General features: G+C 38.3%; 1 protein-coding gene across 1 annotated transcript in view; it reads left to right on the top strand.

Moving 5' to 3' along the window:
- Positions 1–21,534, top strand: part of SKIP16 (SKP1/ASK-interacting protein 16) — a 100,624-nt gene that overhangs the window by 38,307 nt on the left and 40,783 nt on the right. Inside the window, exon 2 of the mRNA XM_089826114.1 lies at positions 7,828–8,511. Coding sequence (XP_089682240.1) covers positions 7,828–8,511 — 684 coding nt within the window. The remainder of the gene's footprint in view (positions 1–7,827; positions 8,512–21,534) is intronic.

Below are 21,534 nucleotides of genomic sequence, written 5' to 3'. Positions count from 1 at the left end.
GTAACCTTCCGAAAAATTTCATTGGGTAGCCGCGGGGGTAAGCAGAAATATATAAGAAATAGAAAATAAGAGGCCACCTTCATATGGAATCGGCAGGCAAGCGGAAGCAGTGGAAGAGTCAGTTGGCAGTTAGCATGGAAAAGAATTCAAGAATTTTGGCATCGGGAATTCGAGTTGTAGGCCCTTCCGGTTCTAGTAGCAAGAAACAGAAAACCAAGGAGGAACTCACCTATCTCACTGTACAGTTTGAGAGTCTTAGTGGAAGCGAATGCCGGAAGTGGTGGCAGGAGACATCTGAGGCAGACCAAATTAAACAGATTTTGCGGCGGGCATAGGTACATTGGGCTATTCAGCTTCCCACTTTTTCCATCCGGTTGTTTGAATCAGTATTGCGCACTATGATAAAAACATATAGCGCCCGGAGCAGAACAAGTACTTTCCTGTACAAGGAGCAACAGATGTCAGTATCTTTTAAACCGAGGGATTTCACTAGAGTTTTCGGCATCCTTGGCCCCGATGGGAGGAAAGTGGAAATCAGGAATCATAAACTGTCACGGGAATGGAAGGAGCATTGGATAGCTCTAGTATGCAGGGATCTTACACCCGAAGAGAGGGAGACAATAGTTCAGGGGGCAAAGTGCAGAGGGCTTCGCAGAGACTTGATTCGGGAGGGTCATTGGCGTTGTATCATGGACGTTATCAAGAGCAGGTTGACAGGCGCCACCCGGGCCTCAGATATTGCATTGCCGTAGATTGTGTTTATGAATGGTATCATGCAAGGAGTGGTATATGATTGGGCCTCAGTACTTGCCGACAGGATGGAGGAATTCATGATGCTTCAGCATGGAACATTTTTTATGCCACACCATGCCATTGGGTTGTTTCTTGAGGCTGCAGCTAGCCAGATTCCAATGGATGGCTTTGAGGCCCCTCCAAGGGGCAAGTTGGCAGATGGGGAGCCTCCCATATTCTACTGGCGACACTTAGATACAGGAGGGTCAGCAGTAGGTCACAAGAAAGTACTCCGCGAATTGGCCCCTTCCGGAGAGACAAATAGCGGACGAGAGGGCACTTCGATGAGTGACGGGGCTGAATCGTGGAAGAAGAGGAGAGCACATCAACTGAAGTTGACGGTGAGACAGCAGGTGGTGGGCCCACATTTTTTACCCCGCCTCAGCTGTCAACTTCAGCGCACTTGACTACCTCTTCGACAGTCATTCCGGCCTTTGGGCAGTGCCATGCCCCGGTTCCTATGACTCCTCCAGCGGAGGCAGATGTCCCACGGACAGTGACGGAGGTGGTTCCACATGCAGTGACGGATGCCGTCCCACGGATAGTTGCCGAGCCATTGCCAACGGTTGTAGCGGAGGTGATTCCAATTGCACCTGCAGTTGTCACCGTCGCAGTCACACCGGGAGCACAGTCGCCACCGCCACAGTTTGAGCCGCAAGTTCAGTTGGAGGTCATTGATTGTAATGTAGTGGTCACCGTTTCATCATCTTTTTTAGCAGAGGCCGAGTCAGCCCAGCAAGTACCGGAGATGAACATGGAGCTTGCGCAGGTCGACCGATCGGAGGTGATGGATAGAGCTAGTGAGTTTCTGAGGCAGCAGTTCCGACTCACTCCGGCGAAGCGGGGTCCCTCCATTCAGTCTCCTAGGCGTTCAGGAACATGGCCAGCGGTACCAGAGCCTCAGCTTTAGGAGGGAATGCCACATGCCGTGGTTGCGCCAACAACAGAGATAGTGGCACTGGATGTGGGCATGGCTTCCGCTGATGAGGAGGAAAACAGTGATGCGGAATGGTCATTGGAGGCCTTCGCCAAGGAGGACTATGGGTCAGATGAAGACAGGTGCCGAGATTACCTCAGGACTATGAAGTTTGCATTGAAGAAGGGCCATGATGTGGCAATTCAGGCCTTGACTCGACGGCGGGAGTGGCACTTGATCAGAGCATATATCCGTGGGATTTGTCCTCGGCGATTTCAGACTTGCTTTATAGACAGGGGATGGCCGGCAATGGAGACAGCTGAGATGTTGGCAGATTGGGCCACTGAGCCGGAGTTGGGACCCAGTGACACCCCTATGATGAAGCTGGTACATGAGATTGTGGGACTGTACAAAGATGTTTACTATGGTCGTCAGTAGGTGGAGGCTAACAGGGTTGCAGCAGAGAGATCATTGGCAACAAAGACTGAGGCTAGACAGAAGCTAGCCGTCGACTTGGCCCACCAGCAGGCAGCTTGGGCCACAGAGCGGGCAGCACTACTGGCAGATTTGGCAGCAGCGGTGTAGGAGGACGTGGCTAAGCAAGGTACGGAGGCAGCGGTTCGAGATAAGGATGCGGTTGAGCACGAGATGCAGTTAGCCAGGACGCAGGCCATGGACGCAACACTTCTTCTAAAGGAGGCCGTCGAAGTTAATTCTCAGATTCAGACAGATCTCCGCATCAGGACAGAGCAAGTGTACGAGTTACGTCGCCAGCAGCAAACTTCGGGGACGCCCCCTTCTCTCTAGTTTCTTCTGTGGTCTGTAAGTTGTCTCCTAATTTTGTTAGTCGTCAAGAGACGACTGTTTTTTTTGGGGGGGATGGTGTTAGCCGACTGGATAATTCTGGCGGTATTCTGTATTCTGTAGCTGATGGTCCGGTAGTGTTTAGCCGACGGTCCGGCGGTGTTTTTGTATTCTGTAGCTGATGTCGTCGGTAAATAGTTTGTAGCGGATAGAATAATTGTGGCCGACGGACTCCTTCGGGAAGATTCGGTGGTAGTATTTATATCCCGTCTGGGATCATTGTAAAGCATGAATCATTTTACTATTGCGAATATAATTCTGCTATTGTGTCCATTGTCTGTATGCGTTCATTTTCTTTACTTGTACGGTAAACAACAACTCGATGGCCATATGTCATTAGCATGTCTCCTTTTAGATCGCTTTGTGGTTATGATCTGTTGTCTCTCATTGATTTGGCCTTAGCAAAAAACATGACTCTTTTGGAAAAGGATTAGTTACAGTAACAATAGGATATCCTCTCAACTCTGAAGGAGAATATGCAACAAGCCCATAATCAACAAAAGATTTATGCCGATTGTCACAGGACTAAGAGATCCTTTGAGGTTGGAGTTATGGTGTTCCTATGTCTTCTACCCTACAAGCAAAGTTCATTGAAGAAGAGCGGTTCAGAGAAATTTTGACCTAGATTCTATGGACCCTACTTGATGTTGAGGAGAATTGGGGAGGTAGCTTAGGAGCTAGAACTGCCAGATGACAACAAGATTCTTAATGTTTTCTGTGTCTCATGCTGTAAGAAAGCTATTGGTCAATATATTACACATTCACATAGATTACCCCCTTTGATGAAGAGGGAAGGCCAGAATTGGTATCTACTGAGATGTTGAAGATCAGGGAGAGATAGCTAAGAAACAAATCCATTAGAGGTACTTGGTCCGTTGGAAGGATTTGGCTATCGAAGATGCAGTTTGGGAAAATGAACACATACTCCTATATCCAGCTCTACGATTTCTTGAGGGCAAGCAATCTCAGCAATCTCAGGAAGGGAGGAATGTCATGCCCCCTCCCATAGATTAACTTTAAGTTAACTCTTAGCCTACATTACATCCCGATAGGCTAGAGTTCTAAAATAGACGATGTTGGGGGCCGAAATATAAGTGTTTTAATTTTGAAGTGAGAACATTTCATTAGACTTTAATATTTCCAAGTCTATATTTCATACGTAAGTGTGGGGTCAATGTGAAGCTATTTGGTTATTGTCTAGAATAGTGACATGCCTCCTACCTGGCATACTCATGTTGAGAATATTTCCTGAGTGGCTGCAAAACATTGTTAGGCACCTGGGTTGGCTCATTGCATGTCGAGACTGAATAATGTTTGTTATCATTGCAACGATAGGCGGCGTTTGAGGATGATGAAAGAGAGATTGGTAGGATGCAATGGACATATGTTTTGGCCAAGTTAATTTTCTGTTCTAAGTTTTTTCTTTGAAGTTATGCAAACCCTTCTTATCTGTGATTAGGATGACAGTCTAATCACATTTTTGGTATCATTGCAAGGTTACTAAAGATCCTGCATTGTTGCAGAATTGTGGACACATAGGAGCATCCACGAGTGGCAAATTAGAGAGAATACCAGGGAACAAGTGTTTGGTTTTGTTATTGTGGAGGTTTGTTCTTGTCATCGAAATTAACCTAGCAAGCATGTATTTGCAGACTTGCTATATATTTTGCTGCCTTACCTGGTCTAGCCATTAGAAGGTATTGTGGGCATCAGGCTAGGAGCATTAATGCATGGTTCGAATCTGAAATTCAAGTGGTTGTTGTTTGAGTATGAGTTAGATTGTGTAGACGGTCTCCTCCAATGGAACCTCAAGCTTATACAGGTGTCAACAACATGTACACTATTTTTTTAAACATATCTAAGCATGGTTGTGGTAGTGCCTTTAATCAAAACCTTTTGTTATGTTTCAACTTTCATTGATTGAGTTTCAAACCACAGATGTTATTGTTCCTAGTAGTGAAGGAAATGGTGTCAAGATTATTCTTCATCTTAACTTAGAAATATAGAATACTGGTAAAAAATCATGCTTTGTGAATAGTTTCCTGCTATAGGCATATATGTATTTTCCTCTATTTAATTTTCTTGTAAGCTCAAGTTGTAGAGAAAAATGTTACTGGTAAAAGACTAGTTTTTTATTAGTTAACAGTTTTAGATAACCATTGGGAATACCAGAACCGAGCTGTTGAACAATTCTTGCCAGTACACAGAATTCTTCACATACGAGAAACAGGGGAATATTACAACATCATAGTCCTTGCAGTGTCAAGAATTGTTTTCTTTCTTCACTCTGCTATCCCATTTTGCTGAGGGTTCTAGGCATAGACATCGATCTCCTTATTCCATGTTCTTCACAACTTTCATTGAAGTCTCCAGATGCAAACTCTCCACCACGATCTGACCTCAAACATTTCAGCTTCAATATAGATTCAGTCTCAACTCTGGCTCTAAATATCTTGAATTTATCACAAGCTTCTAACTTTTCCTTAAAAAATGCAACCCACATTATTCTAGAATCATCATTAATGAATAGATTGAAAGATCTCTCACCATACCAAGTCCTTGTCTTAGTCGGACTGCATCGATATGTATAAATCAAATCTAAAATTTCGGTAGCAGTAAATGTCTTGTTCTTGGAAGCAATTCTTCTTGTTTCCCCATAGTGCATTCCTTGCATAATGTGTTAGTAGACTTCATCAACTTTGGTAGACCTCTCAAGGCATTAGTACCGATCTTCAAAGTGTTGTGAAACTTTACATTACAAAATCTCTTATGACATAACCATCATCAATCTTTGCATCCAAACATCTATTCTTTGCTGAAATCAAACGAAATACATTTCCTCTGGTTTTTGTTCCAGATGCATTCTCAATTCTGGAGTCATTTGTAATAGTGTACATTCCAGCCTTAAGTTGTAGATTGGAACCTTTGTTAACCAATTGTCCAAGACTGAAAAGACTATGCCTTAGTCCATCAACAAATAAACCATAATCAATTTATTCTTATTATCAAGAGTAATTGAACCTCTTCCTTTGATCAAGCAAGGAGTTTTGTCACTAAATCAAACAACACTACCATCATACTTATCAAGCTTCAAAAACTTATACACATCTCCTGTCATATGGTGTAAACATCCACTGTCTATTATCCATTCATCTTTCCTCTCAATTTGGGTAACCATGGCTTTTTCTTCAATTATAGGGGTTTCCTCTTGAATAGCAATAAAGACGATTTCTTCCTCACTTTTTTTCAGATGCATCATCAGTAGCACTATCACTAGCAACATAATAACACTTCTTCTGATACTGAGGCTTAAACTTTCTTGATTTATGTTCAGGAACTCTCTTGGAAATCTAGATACAAAATGATCGATCTTATTACATGCAAAACATTTCAAAGGCAATTTTTCTTCATACTTACCTTCATCTTTGGATATCCTCTTTGCAATCATGGCTTCCAATTCTTCTAGCTTTGTTTCCTCTTTTTCAAAATTTTTCCATTCCTTAGCATATCTACCAAATCTTGCAGAACTAGTAGAACTATCATAATCAATTTTATTCTTTCCCTTAGAAATGGTAGCTTTAAATGTTGATTCTACTTCAGGTAAAGAATCTCCATGTTTATTCATTTTAAAAGCAGACAACTTACCAACCAGTGTCTCTCTTGTCACATCCTGAATTCTTCTGATCTCCTCAAGAGAAGCAACCTTGGTGTCATAGAAAGATGGCAATGATCTAAGAATCTTTGACACAATTTCTTCTTCGGTAATGGTTCCTCCAGCAGCTCTAACTCCTCACACTTCTGTTATCTTCTGCACATATGTCCTGATTGTCTCATCTTCGTGCATCCTCATAGATTCCAACTTTGCTTTCAGACTCTGTAACTTCATTTGTTGCACAAACTTGTCACCTTCATACAGCGATTGCAGGTTTATCCAAATTTCATGAGCTGTCTCATGTTCCATCACATCAGTATAATATCAGCTAGGGCACTGAGTCAGGCTTCCTTAGCAGTCATGTTGCAATAAAATTTCTTCTTTTGTGCTTCATCTGCATTCTCAAAATCTAAAATCCAGTATAGGTCCTTTGTAATGTTCCAAGGCTCTATACCCATGCAAATCAAGTGTGTAATCATGCTTCCTTTCCATAGTGCGCAGTTAGTTCCATCTAACTTCGAAATTTCTTTCTTAAAGGCCATTGCAGATTTCCTCAAGCGGTTAAGCTTCAAAAAGAGGACCAAAGAGCTCTGATACCAATTGTTAGGAATAACAATGCACATTACACAACTCAGAGAGGACCAGGGGGTGGGGGAATCAGTTGTGACCGAATCAAAACTTTAATCCATCCATCATATATCAGATGTGAAAACTTAAATGTGATGCAAAGGAAATAACACCATAACACATAAGACCTTATGAAACCCGGTTAAGGGAAAAACCATTGTGGGAATCAAACCCACTAGATGATGTACTGACTCAAATGAGAAATGTATCTATTTCTCATAGTAACAAATCGATACTGTTGTTCCAATTTTTAGTAGAAATTATGGAAGCAACTGTGGATAATTTGACGTTTGAATTTATTTATATATAGTATACAGTGTTATGGTCTTATTGCTGGAGCAGTCTGGTTGACGTCACTGTACACACACACACACACACACACTCTCGCAGATGGTTAATCCTGTGTCTGATCTGGTAACTCCTTTTCCCCCAATAATAGAGGGTGCCATCTCTGATTAATATGTGCACCAGGCCTTACATTCTTGTAGATAGATGTTTTTAAGATTATTACACCATTATTATTAATAACAATGTCTAATATATCTCAGAATTCTTCTAGATAGATGTATTAAGATTATTATTAATAATAGTTTTAGGTTTCTGACATTATCTGGTTTACTGTTGGTATCAGGCCATATAATAGTACCCACTTGGAAATTAGCATGTCTTAGCTTCAAATTGATATGTCTCAGCATTTGTTTAGATATATGTATTCAGGATATATATAATACTTTTACATTTCTAACTTAACGTTTTACTATTGATTTCAAACCTTATCATAGCACCCATGTGGGAATTAGCACGTCTTGATTTATTATTATATTACTGTTTTTCCCACTTTTCTTTAATCTTCTTTATCATGTCTAAACTTAATGAAAACATTGTTATTCTAAGATTTTCTTTATCATGGCTAAACTTAATGAATAGAGTGCTATTTGAATTGTCTTTCTTATGTTTAAATTTTGTTTGAACATAGGAAACATATGAAAAATGGTATGCTGCATTTTATATGTATCCATCATCAATTGTCAAACGAGCCAAGCAATGCTGGGATACTATTAGAGATTGGACCTCAGTCCATTTTCCAGAAGTTACTGATACCTTAGCACCTGGTGCAAATGAAGAGCAAATCAACAAAGTTGAGAAAAGCCTTGGTTTTAAATTGCCTGTGCCCATGCGGGTTCTATATCGTTTTTGCAATGGCCAGAATACCCTGAAACGCCACTTTCCACATAATGAGCAGTTGGCAGCCTTAGGCCTTCTAGGGGGTTATGAATTCTATGACTACAAGGCTAATGTTCATTTATTACCCTTACAATATATTTTGCAGCTAACTAAAAGTCGTATTCCATATTTAAAACATACACCAGAGTATGTTGTTGTTGCTGTTTCCTCTTATCAGGCTAAGTTTTTGTACCTCAACTGTTCTGATGGTCAGCTTTATGCCACTGGTATGGAGCAGAAGCAATTGACGCCTTGTGTCCCTCATACATTAGACAGTATTGCCCAGAAAGATGCCATGCTTCTGTGGCTAGAAGAATATGGCAGAATGTTACAAGATGGAATGTTTTCTGTTCGCAGAGATGGTAATACACGAAGTATCAGTTTATTTCCTGAAAAAGAGCCTTTCTGTAGTAAGGCTGTCACAGATGGCGTACAGGTTAGATTTCACATTCTTATTTAACATATGCAATCTTTTGGGCCGTAAAAAATACTATTACTGTAAAGAAGCTCATCCTGCTGGTCACAATTTTTGTTTCCATTCATTTTAGTCTATTTGTTGCAACAGTTATGATACTTGGTTTCCTTCACCTTTTTTTGAGCATCGTTGTACATAATTTTGCTAGAGGGTGAATCAAGATATGTTTCACAAACTCAAATGCATTAACAAGTAATCTATGAAAGGTTGATTTCAATTTGTTTTAGACAAAAAAAGCTCCTAGAAGGTAATGTTGCATATTAAGTTTGGTTGGTATTATTTAGTAAAAACATAAAACTCTTTTTGGTTTAAGTTCACTTTTTCCACCGGTTGATTATCTTGTAAGTTTACAACCAACATGGAAATTGGGCTGACAATTATGATTTTTGAATTGCTATGTATCTCCTATGTCTTGTGAATCCTATGGCTGCCATTTTTACTTAATAATAAGATAAACTTTTGATACAAGGGCATGAAAACTATGCACTTATTGGTATGGAAAGATATTAGAGTAAAGCATATTCCTGAAGAATTTTTCGTTTCTTTTTCAATCAGTCACATGGAATGTTTAATGTCCAATTACTTGTTCTTTGTAGAGACATATCCAAGATATGGGTACGTGTACCCCTTTGGAGCCCAAGCCTTTAAACGCAAAGTGGGATTAGGGGCATATGCATTCATATGTGTGTGTTGATTGACACCTGCTACATGATGTTTTATTCCATGTCTTGATATCCAGCAAAGCATCCCCTGCAAGGAAATTCACATTTTCTAATACAAATGTTTAAAAAAAGGTGTGGCTTGACAGTTATATAGACCTCCCTGTATCCTTTGGAGTTCATTGCGGCATCTGTTGATGTGAGTTTTCTGACCCCTTTAACATGTATGATAAAACACTTTATATTCCATAATGAAACGCGAAATACCAAATCCTCTCTTAAATAAAATATCTTAGATGCTAAACAATGCATATGAATGTGCAACTAACTAAGAAAACCTCTAGGTTCATTACTCTGGACTTAACTCAGTTTTCATGATGTTCCTTTTCTGAAGTAAAATTTAACATATAATATAATAATTTTATAAAATTAAATAAATAAATTATAATAATATAACTATAAGATAAATTTGAAAAAATCAGTAGTGAAGAAATCTAATATGCTATCAAAGATTAAGATATATATATCAAAGGGGACTAGATTAGTATATCAACAATCACCAAACAAAAAGCAGTATAGAAATATTGATTAAGATTAAACATCAAATTATAATATTGTAATCATTAAGAAATTATAATTGCTCAAAAGGAAATCCATAAATATACTCTAATACAAATTAATAATAAATAATATCATAATAAAAATACAGTAATAGTAATAGAAAATATCAATACAAATTAATAATTTGCTAGTTTTTTAAGACAGCAATCTCAAAGTCGAGAAAAAAGAATATCAAATGTCATGGAGAAAAAAGAAAGGCAACGTTTGAAGAGATGCATGCACATGAATAGTAATGACAAGTCACGACCCTCTAACCAAAGGAGTAGAGAAAGATCACACAGTAGATAGAAGATCATTGCATAGGGGTGTAGGAGTTTGAAAACGCTGGAGGGTTTTCAGTTATCCCAATGAGAATATGACATGTCTAGGGACAGCTAACTCCCATTCTCAACATGCCATTTCAAACACCGGGCCAACTATAAGGCTAGACCCTTCGTCTACTTCAGGCTATGCAAGACCTAGGCGGGTGGACCTCAAATTCAATGGATACCGTACCAGTGCATAACATATCCTTGAATCTATTAAGCAGATGAAAACCCTTATATCTCCTAATAACTCATGTAGTAACACAGATTTACAGTAGCTAAATGCAAATCTATGACATTCATAAGCTGAGTGAGGGCATTCTATTTGGGTTCTTCTATATAAATGTAAAGATGATTTGAATTTGATTTGATTTTATGTGGGTGGGGAAAGTAGATGAAAACTAGGTATGAACAACAAACTTAAGATCTTGTAACAGATTAGTGCCTCATCCATTGGGCAATTCATGAATCTCCCTCATGCATTTTGGATATCTAATACTAATTCATATATTCAGATATATGATCTATCCATTCACTTTGTAAATAGACATCAATGTTCAATTTAAATCTCATTTTTACCTAATATCCTCCTCAACAAATCTGCAACCTTGTTGATTTCTCTAAAGCATTTACATAATTCCTTGAATTACAAGCAACAATGAAACAACATACAGCCTTAAGGGACTGCAACTATGATCTAGGCTCTTTGTTCCAAGACCATAAAACATCACAACTCAATTGAGAAAGAAGACAAGATTTAAACTGAAACTAAACACTTTCTCTTCTTTGTATTGATTTCCTTGAAATAATACACGAAAATGCATGAAATTAACTCACAAATCACCTAATAAACCAGCCTATACAATAACATATGTTCTCATACAAGAGAGAAAATGGTGGGAATGAGAAACTGATGGGATGGGAAGGGGGTATCACAGCCAAAGCAAAGCTTCATGGTCTGGAACCAGCACATCCCAAATCTTCCATTCAGAGTTCATCAATTCCAGGGCCGGTTCTACTAAATGCCTTCATTCTAGAGAAACTTTCCAAAATTCCAACCCCTACAATAGATGAAAGAAAGAAAAGATATAGGAAAGAAAAAATTCCCGGATCTGATATCAGAGTGACATGTGTCCACTTGGAATTCCATCCCTTGCAATTGAATAACCTCTTTCATCTTTCTACCCCTTTGATCTGATTTTGTTTTCATCATTACTTGTAACTGATTTGCAAAATATCTCTTGCTAAATGATGAAAACCTTTAAGTCACCAAAATATCTGATCTGCCTTATGAAATACTGGTGAAATTTTGAGTTTTTACCAAGTGAATCTGACCAGAATTTGACCCAAATTGCATTTTTACTGCCTTTTAACCACATTTAGGTCATTACCCTGCTAAAAATCAAAATTGAACTCTAATACCTAAATTTGGTTGCAAGTTAGGAATCTGATAGAAAACCTCTTATAGCTCGAATAGACTGCTTTCTGTGTAAAAACTAACTGCATAATCGGAAAATTCAGATTCTCCCGATTCCGGTGATACCAGGACCTCTAGAAACCCAGTTTGAAAAAAAAAACCGCTCTACTATGAGACTCAGGTTTGCATCTTTGATTTTAAAATTCAAAAATTTAAAATGTTCTAAAGTTTGTGTACAGTTTTGCAAATTCTGAGACTGAATCAGAGTTAAAAATCAGAACCCAGATTGGCTGAGAGTGAACTTCTTTAATATGCTAAATATTCAGTGTGTTGACTGAAAGTATAAATTAACTTGAGTATAAATCCACTATATTATTCTGATCTGAAAATATATATTTTGCAGACTTATCAAATGCTGGAAATGAAATGCATAGAGGAGCAGACTATTGTATTTCTGTGTGTCCTCTAATTGTACAACCACAACTGGTCATATACCTTGCTAAAGGGGTGTCTCCTTCAAGGAGTATAACCCTTCAAAAGACATTAATTAAAACCTTTTCCTAAGTTGGCGACTTCTAGTAACTTTAGTTTAGAACTTAACTAACTAATCAATAGTTTAGTCAAATACTAACAAAGGCACCTCTAAGAAGATAGCCGGCACCTAAAGGATAGATAAGTATAAATAACAAATGCCATTCTTAATATTATCATTTAGGAGGGGTACGGTCTGTACTGTCAGACCTGTAGGATTATTTAGTTTAGGATTTAACACTCCCTCTTAACCTGATAATCCTATAGAGAGATTTATATCTAGCTATCATCAATACAGATGAGCAAGCAAGTATTAATACTCTATATCTGTTTTTCTCCTATGTGGTATCATGGAACACATGATACAAAGTCATATTACTTAGCCTGTAATATGACAAATCACTGCTACTAGTGATAAAACGCATGTTGTGACTCATAGAAACTGGTATTTCTAAATCACAACTAGACCCTGAATTTAAGATCTACTAGAATATAGAATAAACCCGAAGAATTTCTAGAATTCTTTCTTTATCCAATTTGTGACCCATGAACATAGCAATGACAATATCACAAGACGATTTAAAAATTCACCTCTCATAATGCCTTTGCACAAGCATTCATTATTTTAGAGATCGTCACCTCTAAATAATGATTACACATGGTGGAGCCCATAACTGTCAATAGCCTGAAAAATAAAATTTAATTTAATTAATAACTAAAGAGTACAAATGAATTACAACCCAACCATACCAAGTCTCTTTCTGAAATGTTCTATCTTTACTCTAGATAGAGGTTTGGTGAGTATATCTGTTGTTTGATCTGCAGTACAAATGTATTCCAATTTAACAGAATTTCTGTCTACCATATCTCTTACATAATGGGAAGAAATTTCAATATGCTTGGATCTATCATGGAAAACTGGATTCACAGAGAGCTTGACGGAACTCTGATTATCACAATGAATGATCGTAGGATTCATGGCTTGCCCAAACAATCCCACAAGTAACTTCCTTAGCCATACTGCTTCTCGAGAGGCCATTGCTGCTGCAATGTATTCAGCTTCTGTGGAGCTCTAAGCTACTGAAGACTGCTTTCTGCATATCCATGAAATCATAGCTGATCCTAAACTGAAACAGCATCCTGAAGTGCTTTTCCTATCTCTAACACTTCCACCCCAATCTGAATCGGTGAATCCATGCAAATCTAAAGCAACTCTCTCATATTTGAGTCCATAGTTAAGAGTACCTTGAAGGTATCTCATAATGTGTTTAACAACAACTAGGTGAATCTCCTTAGGTTCACACATAAACTGACTTAATGCATGAACCGCATAGCAAATATCAGGTCTTGTATTTACTAGGTACATTAGAGACCCAATTGTCTGCCTGTAGAGAGTAGAATCTATTGGAGGTGATTCTACAGCTGCTTCTTTAAGTTTATGCAAATTGGTCTCCATTGGAGAAGACATGAACTTGCAGTTCCACATTTCGAATTTCTTCAAGATATCTGAAGTGTACTTCCTTTGATTCAAAATGATACTATCGGCATTTTGTCGAACTTCCAATCCTAGGAAGTAATGGAGAAGACCCAAGTCTTTCATCTCGAATTCTTTGATAAGATCTGTTGATCTGTGTTTTATGACTCACCAAATAGTAGAACAAAATACCGAAATATCTTATCCTCTCTTGAATAAAGTCTTGTGTATGCTAAGATTGCGAGAAGATCATACAATGACTTCAAGGTTCCTTTAATGTCAGGTCTTGACTGTGTATAAGATCGGTGGTTGATGTGATTTGCCGATGATCACAAGGGGCCTTACGTGTTTATTTATATTCATTTCAAGCCATACCGGATGTGGGAGCTATCTTAAGGTTTTGCAATGAAGTGCTTTTTTTGGAGTTTTCACAAAATATGCAGAAATTCAATATGATAAGGTTAAGGAATTCTATTCTAATCCTAAGGGCAGTGATAACAACAAATAGTACTATAGTGGACAAATTCCTCAATTTACCGAATTCTGCTTCGCCAAGTTATACTACAACTATTTGTGAACTGGTGCAATCTTCAAGGGTTATGCCAAAGATTTTCATATCACTGCATACACCATCATAAAGAACAATGTATACGAATAATAGAAGTTGAGCAAATGCATGAAAAGGTTCAGGCTAACTTTACACAACGAATTAGAATCACTAAAACGTCAAAAGTATGAACCAAAGGAATTCATCAATACACCATCATATTCTCCATTGTAATCACCACGCATTGACTATGCTAAACTTAATCTAATTGAAGAAATTTAGGAGAACAAGCAAGCACTAAGACATGTCAAGTATTCACCAAACTCCAATGAAAACTTTATTATCTCAGTAGCTCATAGCAACAATCTCATAAAAATCTCCCTTTACAAATGAGAAATGAGGCCTTTATATAGGTCCTCGATTACAACGAGTGGCCCGGATGATCACAATAATCGATGGACAAGATCATGCCACATCAGCCCTAATTAGGGTTAGAGCAATGGAAAGGAATCTACATTAATGCCCCAAGGAATCCACTACTATAGTGGGTAATAAATGCCCACTATGCATGCTCATTTAAGGAGTGGGGTGTAATAAATGATCCCTATGCACACCCATTATGCATTTAATGCATCTATCCTTGATTTCTTCACCTGAAAGATCGAAATCGATCTAACAATGTTTCCAACTCCTCTGTACTGATGCTTGGTGTAGATTCTTGCTTGAATTCTAGAATTGCAATTGCTCTTTCTACTTTTCCCAAGCTTTCATCCCAATCTGGTATTACGTCCTTAGTAGTGTGCACTGTATTTGAGAAGATGGAGAAGTTCTCAAAATCATCTCTTCCATATACATTTAGCTGAAAGAATTCCTCTAACTTGACTTTCAGATTATCAGTTGTCATTTCTTCTTCCCCCAATCTTTGTGATAACAAGGATGTAACTGCATTTGATATTCCTTGCTTGATGTTATCAACAATCTTTTTCCATCGACTGGATTCCTTGGTAAAGCTCTCAAACATTTCCTTAGCCATGATCACTACACTGTACCATGGAATAAAATCATAGACATCCCCCTCGCTGATAACTCGACAATCAATCAATTCTTGCTTTGGGGTATCCATTAGATTCTGAATGTCGGCAATCACCTCTTCTTGGTAAATATGCTCATCCACCCATGATTCCTCCATGCACTTGATCCTAGAGATTGCAGCCAATGCCCTATTGTGCACTTGCACTAACACTTCTGCATGTTTGAAGGCTACCTCCTGAATTCCTTCGATCCAAATCTTTGCACCCTGAGCAATCCACTTGATTCTGTCAATATCACCTACCACTTCACCGGAAACACCTGTTGGAGGGACAAATGATGGACCTTCCTCTCTTACTGGATGAGGCAAGTTATTGATGTACTGACATAAGGCCCAAATTTCTCTTTTCTGCTTTTCATATCTTCTACTTTCTTTAGCCTATCCTTCAAAGCCTGTGTGGAGTCATCAAATTCTTCCAATATTTGCTCTCAGGAGGCCCAACCAAGATTTACTTCCGTAACATGATATTCATCTGGAGCAATTTGATTTTTTTCTTTGTCATCTGTGGGAGTCGCAATCTGCAAGATTCTGGATCTTATTTCTCCTCTGATGAATTTAGTATATCTTTTTGCTTTCCCTTGTTCTTCTGATCGGTTTGATCGGTCCAAAATTTCGTGTAATTCAATTTTTGGATCAACCTTCCTTTGTTGACACAATTGAATTCGTTGCCTCAACCATTCCGGAATGGGTATACTTGGTTCCCCCAGAATTACCAATTGTTCTTTCCTTTGGACCGCTCGAATGTCAATCTCCTCTTCACCTCCTGGACTATCCATTGTAACCTCAGGAACTTCGGCTTCAACACTTGGAAGATGTATTGCTGCTCCTGGAGTTTCTTCCTCTAGTGGACCATCTCCATCATTAATCATTTCTCACTCTAAGATCGTAGTGAGACTTTCCTCTGTAGCCATATCTTGATCTCTCCCTCTTTCTTGAATGGATTTTTCATAAGCATTTATACTTAACCTATCATGAATTGGCCTATCCAAATTCTCTTCTTGCTCAAATCTCCTTACACTTGTCCCTACATCCTGCCTTTCAAAAGTTTCTATCTGTTGGACACTTGGAGTTCAACTCGGAGAAGAGGGAGCATCTCCATGTTTCTGCTTCTTATTTTGAGATTCTTGGATAACTTCCTCAATCCTAGGACGCTTTTCTCGAGGTACCTCTTTACCTTTCTTGGTTCTTACATCTTCGGATGGAGTTCCCCTTTCTTCAATAGTCCCTTCAGATATTTGTCTTGATCTTTCATCCCCAAGTGGTCTTGTGGCCAAGCAACCTATATGTGAATCCATTAGCTGGTGCAACTAATTTTTCAAGCTTACGCTCGATCCACCACTTTGTAAAATCTAAGAGTGGTTTTGAAAGAGCTTCGAGATCTGTAATTTCTTTCTTCTTCCAATCAAATGGTTGAGCTGTCATTTCGGGATTGAATCCCTTTCGCATCACTTTTGGGTCCTCCTCCATTTGATCAGGAACCTTGAATATGTTGCATGCTCTAATAATGTTCAATGTTAGTCTTGAATGCAATCTTTTTCTAATCTCGTTCTCGTCTGCTGCATTTGCCCAAGAGTCTTCAAGGTGAACCTTGTGTTGGTACTTTGATCTTCCTGCTGATGAGATCTTGTTGTAAGGATCAAAATCATTCCTCTTTGGATAAAGCGAAAGGCGAAAGAAGTGGAGCTCATCTGATGATTTCTTTGTAGCTTTTAGACATGGGCATACCTCAGTTTTCCCTTCTCCTATGGAAATTGGAAACTGCAATCCCAACTTCTTCTTCCCTTTCTGAATCTTGTCATAGGCAGTAAGTTGTCGAGTAAGCCCTAACAAGACCATCTTATCGGTTGGATACTTGGGAAGTTTGTATGGCTCCGTGGAGAATCCTTGAACTCGGATGTATGAAAAGGTAGGAAATTGAATGAACCAGGTGCCATATTCTTCAACCAACTTCATTGCACCCATTGACATTCTAATATGTGGCCTCTTTTGTAGCGTTCTTACTATGCGCATGGCAAATATATCATTAACCCTCATGTAATCATCCTTTGAATACAAATGCAACTACGAGTAACATTCATGGACTTTGAGGTGTTGGCTTCCGCTTCCAATTGGTCCTTTGCATCGTAGTCCATCATAATTTGTCCTCCGTGCTAGCATGTAGATGACATAGGAGCTCATGTAAAATTTCCTTGTATGCTCTAGATTCATCAACTGTTCATTTAGGTTATCACTTATGAGCCTAGCCCAATCTATTCTGTCGTCTTCTTCCATCACTTGCTCAACAAAATACCACATCCAAGATTCCAACTTATAAGAATAAGGCATGCCAAATATTCAACTAAACATCATGACCATATCACTATATTCCCTCTGCAAGTCGAGCCATACTATTTCTTTAGGAATCTTGGAATGATGCGGTCTATTCTTTTTCAACCATCTTTTGTTGATTATTTCTTCACAAAAATTGATTCCAAATGTATAGATTCTCAGTGCTTGCTCTTGTGTTTTTGTGACCATCCTTGGATTTGAAGGAATTCCAAATGCTTCAGAAATGGATGCCGAAGAAAAATTTGCCAGAATATTTCGTTTAGAATCCCGAATGGTTCTGTCTCTTTGACTGTAGTGCTTGGTACATTCCATGATTAACTCTGGATGCTGAAAAGGAGGGAAACCAGCTGCAGCAAAAATTCCACTTCTCACAATTTTTGTAGCCAGGTGTGTTGGGTGATAGTCATTATATCCGAGCGTTCTCCGGTTAAAATCTTTCAAATCAAGGCCGCCAAGATTTGTATCTCCAATTTCTGCCCACTTTGACACAATTTTGGATTCAAGATAGAATCCTCTCCTTTCATTCTTTCTCAATTGTCCTCGCGTTTCTCCTGCTCCCTTGGGCTCTGCCATCTTCCTTTCCTGCAAAATAGAAAACGTACATACATAAGACTATGCAAGGAAAGTATTGAAAACAACATATATGACTTGTCCATAAGACAAAGATTTTGGATTTTCACCAAAATTTCCATACTCCTTTCAAGATTCGCTTTTTAACACTTCCGTGAGAAATATGAAATTTCACAACTAACTGCAAAGAAAATTCCTTTCTGATAGGATTCAAAATCTTCTGTCGTGAATTCCCAAAAAGCTCCTCAACAATTTGAGAAGATCTCCCAAAAAAATCTGCTTCCTTGAACTCCTCGAATCTTACTCCTATTCTCAATTTTCTCTTCAAATTTCTGTGTGAGCCTAAATGAATGAGAGGGTATCTTATATAAATCATTCTTCAAAAAGGTGCCTTTAAAGCTGCAGACTAAAATTAGGCAGTTGCTTTACTTAACCATCAAGGTTTCCATTTTTTTTTTTTGCCACTTGTCGCTTTTTTGCTGTTTGATTCAAAAAGTTGCTATTTTTATGCTCTTAACTTCATGATGAAGCTAAGTATTTCTTAACCCATTTTGATTTTTTTTTTACTTTTATTAATTTAATATCAGTTAAAAAAATCAATATTTAATTAATTTCCATATTTAGACGAAAAAAAATCAAATTTATTTACAACTTTTTCTCCACTTTTATTTTTTGGATTATTATTCAAAAGATCAAATTAAATATTAGTTTTACCAATATTTAATTTTAATGTAAATCCAAAAAAACTTTTGAAGGAAAATCATTTTTTCGCTTTTCTTCTCTGAATCCAACTTTCACTTCATAAGATATTTCATTCTTTTCCTCTAAATTTTCGGATTTTTCCTAAAAATTTTCAATTTTCCCGCTTTTCACGATTTTTTAACAAATTCTTTTGCTCCAATCAATTTACGGGAGCGGGTTTTTTATGAAATGAAGGATTTTATCCTTCATCACAATATTCCTCCATTTCCTCAAAACTGCGCTCAATGATTTTCAGAGTCGGACTTTTTGAGGAATGAAGGATTCTACTTCATCAAAATATTCTTCCATTTCCTCAAAACTGCGCTTAACGCTTTATGAAAGCGGGATTTTCAAGGAATGAAGGATAAAATCCTTCATCAAAACATTCCTCCATTTCTTGAAAATTGCGCTTCGGAATTTTAGGTAGCGGGCTTTTAATCAAACCGAGGATTCTATCGTTTGCAAAATATTTCCCTCATTATCCAAAAATTGCGTTCCACGCTTTACAAGGTCGAGGTTTTCTTGGAATGAAGGATTTTTCCTTTGCATAATATTTCCTTCATTATCCAAAAATTGCGCTCCATGCTTTACAAGGTCAGTGTTTTCTTGAAATGAAGGATTTTTTCTTTGCATAATATTTCCTTCATTATCCAAAATTGTGCTCCACGATTTCCCAAACTCTGGCTTCTCAGGATTTTCTTTTCATATCACTGAGATTTGGCTCTACCACAACTATAGCGTTAACTGTGTCCAGTTGTCCATTCACATGTGTATTTGCACAAGGAATCTACTGCTCATTTGTTTCCTTTGCATTCTTCTTCCCAATTGGACTAGACAGGCCACAACCCTCCTTTAAATGCATAGTGCAAAGTTTTCATGCCATTTCCGTCTTGAGCAGCCACTGAAGCATCGCGGTCAAGAAGCAGCTTGTATGCAACCATATCTCCTTTCTCTGAAACTGCATGAAGAGCAGTCTTCCCTTTCTCATCCGCAACATTGACAAACTCATTTACTCTTCCCTTATCACATTTATCTAGCAATGCTTTTGTAATCTCTGTCCCTATTGCTTTATCAATCTCGCTTTCAAATACATGGTTCAGGGCTGTCTTCCCTTCTCCATCTTTCGCAATCACTGAAGCACCTTTTCAAACAAGTAGGTTACACATACATGCATTTCTGTTCCCTTAAGCATAGTCTGATGAGGACGACGAAACATCTGAGAACCCAATAGAGTCATGCATCGTGATTTATGGAAAACGGGCTTTTTGAAGAATGACGGATTTCGTCCTTCCTCAAACATTCCATGGAAAATCAAATCTGCGCTCTTGAATTTGTGGGGTTGTGCCTTTTACAGAATGAAGGATTTTATCCCTTTCCCTCACTGATTTAAAACTGCGCTCAAACGCTTTTATGGAAAGCGGAATTTTGAAGGAATGAAGGAATTTGTCTTTTTTGTGACTCCTTCAGATTTGCGCTCCGGAATTTTAGGGAGTGGGCTTTTTTTGAACTGGCAGATTTTTCTTCTTTTCTACATATTTCGCGACTCCTTCAGACCTGCACTCCACAGAAGAAGGGAATAGCTAGCAAAAATAAAAAATAAAGAAAGGGGGCCCCAGGCTGGGGCGATGGTGATTGGCGGTCACAACATCTGGCGACTCCGCGGGTGAAATGTTACAAACATTTCAAGGATAAAACTTAATCTGAATTCTGAATCTCTGGTTTCTTAATCTTATGTCATCAATAAGAGAGAAAACAAGCTCAAAAGGGGAGAATAATCATATATTGGATCAAAACACATTTACTCTGCGACAACCTAAGTGTGTGCAAATGTATTAATTCCAGCTCGACAAGACCATTCAAAAATCCTAGGATTAATCATGACAAGTTATTGGTTCCTCTTGACTTCAAAAGCATCCTGGACATTGCCTCGCTGCCAGTTAGGCGTCCATAGCCCCGACAGAGTTGTCGCTGTAAAACCAATGGAGATTGCTCCACTTCCGGCGAATTATTCTTTTGAACACCTATGGAGATTTCCGCGTAACCCCAAAGCCAATCTTATTATTTCATCATTTTATTTTTTATTCCTTTTGAATTGGTATTTCATTTCTTTCTTTTCTCTTGGCTTGTAAGCAATGAAGCTTACCATGGGTTTAGGAGTTACAGTGGCGCTGAAGCAAGATTTTAAAATTTTCACAAGTCATGACCTTTCCAAAGACACATAAATGGACTTAGAGCAATAGTTAAGAGTGTGAAATATGTGGCAACCTCAGAGTTCATGCGTCAAGACACAGTGTATGATTAACCTTCCGAGTCAAGTATGTTTTCTAACCTACTGAAAATATATGAAGGATAGCTGAGATTTTAATGCTCTTCATAACAATTATCCAAGAAATGAAATAAACAAAACTCGGTGAAATCTTCAGATGAAGTAACCAAATCATGACACCACTCCACTTGCAAAAAGAGATTCTTACAGCTATGAGCCACCTAGCAAAAGCCAAAATTGAAGACAAAACCAAAAGAAGAAAGAAAACCAAACCACCTAAGGAAGACAACTCAAGAAAAAATAGAACACAACAAACAAGGGAAAGGAACCTATACTATAGAAAGCCAAAACTCCTAACCAGGAGAAGGGAGACAAACCAAAACTCCCACCTAACTAAAAGGGAAAAACAAAAACAAAAACACACCACAACGGAAA

Source organism: Cupressus sempervirens, chromosome 4 (genome assembly GCF_028749045.1).
Source record: "Cupressus sempervirens isolate cs-2001-9-10 chromosome 4, ASM2874904v1, whole genome shotgun sequence".
In the NCBI taxonomy this organism is placed as follows: Eukaryota; Viridiplantae; Streptophyta; class Pinopsida; order Cupressales; family Cupressaceae; genus Cupressus; species Cupressus sempervirens.
The sequence above is the reverse complement of the archived record's forward strand: the minus strand, read 5'-3'. Positions and strand labels throughout refer to the sequence as shown.